General features: G+C 45.0%; 1 protein-coding gene across 1 annotated transcript in view; it reads left to right on the plus strand.

The window, feature by feature from the left end:
- The window catches only part of T265_03702 (hypothetical protein), a gene marked incomplete at both ends in the record, with an annotated part of 23,932 nt that overhangs the window by 2,746 nt on the left and 13,847 nt on the right, over nt 1–7,339 (plus strand). The window contains 3 exons of the mRNA XM_009168244.1: nt 914–1,073; nt 3,071–3,753; nt 5,789–5,885. Coding sequence (XP_009166508.1) covers nt 914–1,073; nt 3,071–3,753; nt 5,789–5,885 — 940 coding nt within the window. The remainder of the gene's footprint in view (nt 1–913; nt 1,074–3,070; nt 3,754–5,788; nt 5,886–7,339) is intronic.

Below are 7,339 nucleotides of genomic sequence, written 5' to 3' on the forward strand. Positions count from 1 at the left end.
GAACCAGACGAACACTCGGTAGGTTTTGGGCGTACGCTGTCGTAAAGGATGTAGATATAAGCACCATAATATATAACAAGGACTTTGATTCAACCCTTACCCGTCGCTGTTCACGAATAGCTTCCTGTATTTGGAAACAGCAACGCATAAGCTTTGCGGAACAATCGCGTCCTACATGATAGCAGGGACTTGGAACTGTAGTGATTTGGTCCTCTTGGCTCTACCATACCTCAGAATGTGGCCCCAACGGACTACCTGCTCTGTTTCGCATACCCATATAAATTCCTAGAAAAGTCGCCCAGGTCAATCACAATTGAACGAGGATTAGACTAAAAAAGCTTGTCCATAGGTGGATGGACTTAGTTTCCCGGCTCAGTTACAGTAGCTGCTTTGGTTAAGTACTGTGAATACGGATGCGGAATAGTTGGGCCTGTGGTGGGTTGATGTTGGAATTGGAACTGGACCTCCATGTGTCCAGACCTCGCTTCGGAGCACCATTCTTGGCCCTCTGCGACCTGTCGTATCATTTAAACTGACATCCGACATCCGACATAATAAAATGAAGTAACTAAACAAGTCTTTAAAGGCTTTTCTATGACAGAGGACTTGCTGACCGACAGCGTCAACCTTTGTCTCTCTTATGTGGAAGCCACTTTTTTGGCATACCGCCGTGCACCATAAAGTGTTCTGCCACATCCGTTTACTACTGACCCTTTTGTTGCTTGTCAAAAATTGCTGGGATACCCACTGACCCAAAACAACTCTCTGGTGTCGCTTAATACGTTTGTGCTCTGAAAACTGATCCGTTATCACTTCTATAGGCCTTATGAGACTAGAAGTGAATGATACTCTTCTTGGCCCGGAAGGTCCGTGGTTCGAATCCGACCTCCGCCACTCGACTTCTCTTGTCTAGGCTTGGGCAACCTGGCAGTATCCCAGCCCTCGTGCTTCCCTCGGGTGGCATGGCAGCTAGGCACCGGGAGCGTGCTACAGCTGAACGCTCTTGGCCTATCACTTTGTCCTTACATTCACTAAACTCATCGCAAACAAAACTTCTTTGCTTTCAGACGCTTGTGTGGCTCCTCAGTTTAGCTCTCGAGAACTGCTCGTTCACTCCAGACGCTGACATTGACCTACCCATCTGAAGATGCTCACGGCTCGGGAATTTTATGGCTTACAGAAAATGCAAAAGCAGGTAGTTTGTGGTTCTGTTTTTCTCGTCTAATGGATGCCTTTCGACCGTAACTAACCACCATGGAAAGCTAATCACGATGTATATGAGACTAATTCGCACTCACGATCTTGTAAATTAGTGGTGCTTCGGTGTTGGGTATGCTGTGGCTACGTGGTGAAGATGACGATGACTTAGATGCTTACGTTGGATTTCTATGTGTCGGAGGTCTGGACGTGTTCACTAGTGTCGTCGCGTGTGTGTAAGGATAAGAATGAATGTAGGCGGTTGCTTATCCTTATTCTGATTTCAAACCCAGCAATGAAAGGTGAAAGGGCGGTCTCCTTGCATCTGTCGTAAGCTAAGGTTGCTCGTGTCCCGAAGTCTCACACAAATCCGGAGTGAAAATGGTTTCGATGTTTTTTTATGTTGCTTCATAGTTAGCCATATTGATTAACGCCATCTTGCTCTATAGTTTGCCGTATGTGGTGTAAGGTGCCACCAGAAGACTGTGTATTATCAAACTCAATTCTTACGTCTGTAGAAGGATATGTGATTTTCTTGTAATAAAGCGCTACTCCTTTATGAGAAACTCGAACTGCTTAGTCAGAGATTCGGACCAAAACAAGTAAAATCACACACTGACAAACAGAAATTCGGCTGTAGTTGCGACCAATAAATGGACGTAATGTCATTATTTTCTGTCAACTTGTGACTGCATCAGTGGTTACTATTCATGGCCAGTCGTGGTAGCTTTTCGCCAATGTTACCGCAGCAAAGTATTACAGTCAAACGTCCCCGGCCTTCGTTAATCCAGAACAGTTAATATCCGAAATCACAAGACCGCTGTTTGCTAAAGGAAGCGAGATATCAACACTGATTTGCCCATGAAGATAATGGTTCTCGGTCGACAGCGGCACTTTTGCATAGCGATGCTGTGTAAACATTACGATGTCAATGCGACAAGTTTGCTTACCGAAATATTCGACAGCCCGACTGAACTTTAGCAGAGACAGTCGCTTTTATGAGAATGCGCATCTGCACACCTTAGGAGGTCTAGCTCAAACAGAATTCAGATTTGCCGTTGAGAATTCATCCCGTAACAAAGTCAGTCTATGGTGAGAAGCATTGCACATCCATTTCTGTTCACATGAAGCATCAGCAGTGCGCATCTTACGAAGCTCTCTGGTGTTTCGAAACCGCAATCTTCCAAGTAGTAGTTTTATTGCTTAACCGTTCGGCTACGAGCGGCTGATCAGTATTTCGGTTGGCTCGCACTTAGCGTCGCTCATCCTGCAATCACATGTTGACCAGCTCTTTCAAGTGACGACTTCTCAGATGGAAAGTTTATCCTTCCTTCTGAGTTACCTATTGTTTGTTGGTAGTGTAAGGAGACCTAGGAATTTTTGTAGTTTACTACTCATAAGGTTGCTGAAAATCCGTCGACCTAGGAATTCTCAGTGGAGATTTTGTCCTGTAAGTGGAGCCAGTTTGTACTTAAGAGCCAACAAGCGCTGCACATTTGTTTCCTCTTTGTTGGAGTTCATCAGCGGTGCCCATCTCACGAATTCAGACTGTTACGTACTCGGATCACACATCTGTTCAGGTTGATAGGAACTGGATATGGAGTGATGGGTCTGGACGATAAGCGCTATTCAATATGTATCTCATTCAATACGCCTATTGATATGCAGTTCCAGCAGTAGTCGCATGGAGAAACCACACAGAAACCCTAACGTTGATTGATTCAAATGTTGCAGCTGAAGTGTGCACGGTTTCCTTCGGCTTGCAATCACGCCTGGTTTTCTAGTAGTGTATCGACAGATACGGTGAATATTGCAATACTGTTTCTGTCGTAAATCCTCATCTTTTTTCTTTTTCCTTTTCCTTGTGTTGCAGGGCAAACTAGCGAACAATCCCCGGGCTACTGCTTTACTGAACAAAGTTACCGAGACGCTGAACAAAACGGCACAAAAACACACAAATGAGGCAGTCGAGAGCATATTACATCCACAACTGAATGATAAGCATCAAACAGCCCCGAGTAGTAAGAAGGCTAAGAAGAAGAAGAAAAAGAAACCGACAAAGCCTGACACTATTGATCCTCATCAACAGATCAGCGCCGCTTCATCGACAACTTATACCCTCTCTGATAAAAAACTCGTCCAGACGCCGGATGCCTCCCGTGAAACGGACCAGCTGAGTAAGAATCAACGCAAACGATTACGCAAAAAGTTGAAGAAGCAAGGCCCCGAACTAACGACGCGACAGACAACGAGTGATTCAAATGTACCCATACAGCCTCCCGCTACTGGTCTGAAACGACAGCTTCCTCTTCCCGTTTCCCCCTCAGAGGAGCCTTTGGCCCATTCCAAGAAGAGACTCCGTACTTCTCCTGACCCTCAGATCGATCCGGTAAAACGGACTTTGGAACCTCTGCACCAGAAATGCAAGTCCTTAGATACCTCCGAGTCTATTGATGCCAAAATGGAGAACCAATTTATTCCGGTTGACCCAGTGGCTTTAGGACGCAAGGAGTTGGAGGCACTCTTAACGCCTATTTCAATCAGCGATTTTTTTGCGTAAGCAGATATCTTTTTGTCTTGAGTGGTCTAGGTGGTATTTTTTGTGTGGGATTTGCTTTGTTTTGTTTGGTATCGGTTTGGCGGTTTTTGTCGCTGTTCGTCACCATTGATCCGACGGGTGATTCCTTCAATGTAGCCTCCTTTTTCTGTGCAGGTCTCTTGGATTGAGACGGAGCGTGCGTGCGGAACTATCTCTCATTATGGTTGAAATTTACCAACTTTTGTGGAAGTGACAACTGCACGGCCACTGCATCTCAGATACTGTCATGAACGGACTAGAACTTACCGTGATGCAATGACTTGTATACCTAGATATCGTATTGTGATTTACTAGGGGGTGCCCATGCAGCCTCCGCGAATCCTTGGAGCATCCTGCAAGTTTGGTCAATGACCGGAGGTCTGAAAAACATACTCTCCTAGCTTTCCAGGTCGGACGTTGAATTAACCGTCGCCGTTGCTCGCTTGAAATTGTGGCTATTCTACCATCCACCACAACCCCGTGGTCAGGTTGCGGAACCAAAAACTTTGCACGAGGACCCTCATCGTTCTCTTATCCTTCTTAAAACACATAAATAAAAGTGCCCTCACGCCACATCACTTGCTGCACAGTGACATCAGCCGCGCTCTATTTTAGCCACTACCTACGAGAGAATGTAGCGCCAATAATCCTTTAGTCCCCCAGTTCACCCCGGGTGTTCCGGTGCAGATCAGTCCTTTGGGTGAAGACCTATGGGGTTTTCTCCTTTCTGAGCGGATTACTTATGGTTTGTGAGTAGTGAATGTATGGAGACTTGTTGAACCCCCATCCAGTAGTTGGTTTCAACCTCCTTGGGACGCACGTCGTTTGTGGTTCCCGTACCCGTTGACTAATAGGATGAAAGTTCGTTTGTATCCGAGAGTCGTGCTTTTATGGGACATTGACATCCGCAAAATTCTCCAAAATACGACTTGCTTTCAGTCACCAGCCGTAGACAAGAATTTCGACAACTTACTCCTGTGCTGCTGGCCGGGTACTGTTGTTTACTTCTCTTTTGGTAGCCAGTGCGCCACAGCCTGACGAAAACAGACTGTATTTTGACTCATGAATTGTATCTTCTACTTATTGTGTGGCAATCCTATAAAATTTGCCTTTGTTAATTTTTTTGGATTTTAGTCCATAAAGTAGCCGGATGATTCTGCTGCACGAACTTGTGCGTACTGTTTAGCCACAAAGTGTGAGATGGTATTTCAGATCCGAACGGGACCTAACCGGAATCGTGTGTCTTTGAAAATAAGCCTGTCGATAGTATCGGAAAGATCATCTCCAGGATGGGTGCCTCATGTGAAATTAAATTAATAAAAATGGAGTAAGTGTAGAGAAAAGTAGGTCTATTTTCAAATAATTGTAGGATTACTGGTGGGGTTCTTAAGTCGTGAACTATCCCCCTTGTGCCATTCCATTTATCATTTCGTCTGATTACTGTTTCTTTTATCGTCTGACTAAGTCACAAATTGGCGGGTTTTCGTAAGGATGACGCTACTTTCTACGAACACTCAGTTGCATAAACACCTGCCAGAATTCGAATAGTAGGCTTAGGGCTGTTTTGCATGCGGTTTTGTCGATCGTGATTCATTTTCACCGTTTCTTATGTTGGCTTCACGTGATTCAGACAAACAGCAAATAGTCAGTTAGTTGATGCGGTTTCTTTAATGTTACTATGAATGAAGCATATCTTACTCGTTTGTCCATCTAGTCCTTGACTGTTGTGAGTGTACACGCATCCGTTTCACTGTCTCAAGGGTGTTACTTCCCAGCCCTCCGATAACGGAACGATCGCCAGCACTGCTGAATCGTTGAGCACCGACGTCGCGTTTGGCGCGAATTTTACCCACCTGTATTCATTAGCTTATGTTTAGCCGAACTACCATGTGGTTGGTCACTCACTTCGGATCGGATTCGGTCAAATTTATTGGGTGTACAGTCGTGGCTGTGAATATTTTCGCCAGTTAAACAACATGTTCAGCTTCGTTTTTGTCTTTTATCTCTTGATAGGAAATACTTTGAGAAGCAACCCCTGCTCATTCAGCGCAAGAGTTCATTTAAAAACCAGTGGCTAACAACTTATGAGATCGACACCCTCCTGCGACAGGTATGCGCAGTTTTTGTGTTACCCATTTCCTCGGTTTATGTAAAATATCAACGCATGAAATGATGGGTAATATTTCCAGTCTAAGCGGAATCAGACCCACAACCTTAGGTTATTTGGTTTTTTGTTTATCTCATCGCATAGATCGGACGTTTTGTATGCACGTAACCTGGGCACTTTTCACTACGGTATCTCCACTTTGAGAATCTGTTTAGAGGGATTACTCTTTGCAGTAACGAAACCAAACACGTTCTAGTTTCAGAAATCACTGATTTACTCTAAAGAAAAAACGACACATCGCTGCGTAGACCGTCTAAATTTGCCCATCGGAAGTCAGTTGTACTATCTCACGATTGCAGGGACCATTCTCTTTCGGACGACTTAACTTGATCAGTGGCCTAGCACGGTAGCAGTTTGGAGCATTTCAAATAGTCGGGATACGCATTGAAAGTGATAAAGTTAGATTTTACCATGTATTGTGTCGTGTGAATGGAACAAGGATGTTTTTTCCAGAAAGGGGTGATCCTAATGGCCTTCAGTACACCATACTATGTATGGAAGCTTCATGTCCTGCGCAATGGTCCTTTCAAGGATCTCGCGCGACTGGACGAGTCCAACTTCATGTTCTGGTTTGAAAAGTACTCGAACTCTGACGATATTCCTCCAGTTAGGAAAACATGGCCTCCACAAGGAACATCCAATGAAGTTTCAGTGAGAGCATCACCAGACGCCGAGTTGGACTGACCATCTTTAGACCTATGTATTAGTGACAAATTTAGAACCAGTTTTACCATGAGCTCGAGATATCTCAGTAGTTAAGCAACGAAATTACTAGCCGGAACCCTCGTGATTCGAGCGCGGCTCTCAACTGCATTTTCATAGGCTAGACTGACCTGACAGTATCTCAGCCCCCGTGCTTCCTTCGGGTGGCATGACAGCTGGGTACCGAAATAGTGTTAAGGTTGGATGGCCGCAATGACCTTGAACTGTTGCAGCCGGCATGTGGGTGGTGCTTTCGGGGAACAACAGGTGTGCATGAAATTCCCAGGACTTTCCGGTAATCTCATCCAAAGAGGATGTTGGTAAAGCAACTTCCTCCGAAAGTGGAAATGTCTGATGAGTCTTATCATCATCGCCGTCATCGAATTGCTGACATCGGTATTCAAAACTGATGATTCGCTGTCTACAACCGTGATTTATTCGAAGGTCTCATTGTGAAAAAGAGAGTAAAGGTGGACAAGGAAGAGACTTGGTGCTAGCTTACTACAATCGTTTCGAGGTGCCTACACCTCCAGATATTCACTCAGGCGATCTGGATAGAAACTGTCAACAAGAACACTGAAATTGGCTGGCAGCCATATCTTGTAGTGTCTCCAACCAGGCACAGTGAAAATGACGTGGTCCCCATCCTGGAAGGCGAGTAGGACCGACAGCACCCAAGCGTTTCGTGATCTTCT

Source organism: Opisthorchis viverrini (assembly GCF_000715545.1).
Source record: "Opisthorchis viverrini unplaced genomic scaffold opera_v5_53, whole genome shotgun sequence".
Lineage (NCBI taxonomy): Eukaryota > Metazoa > Platyhelminthes > Trematoda > Opisthorchiida > Opisthorchiidae > Opisthorchis > Opisthorchis viverrini.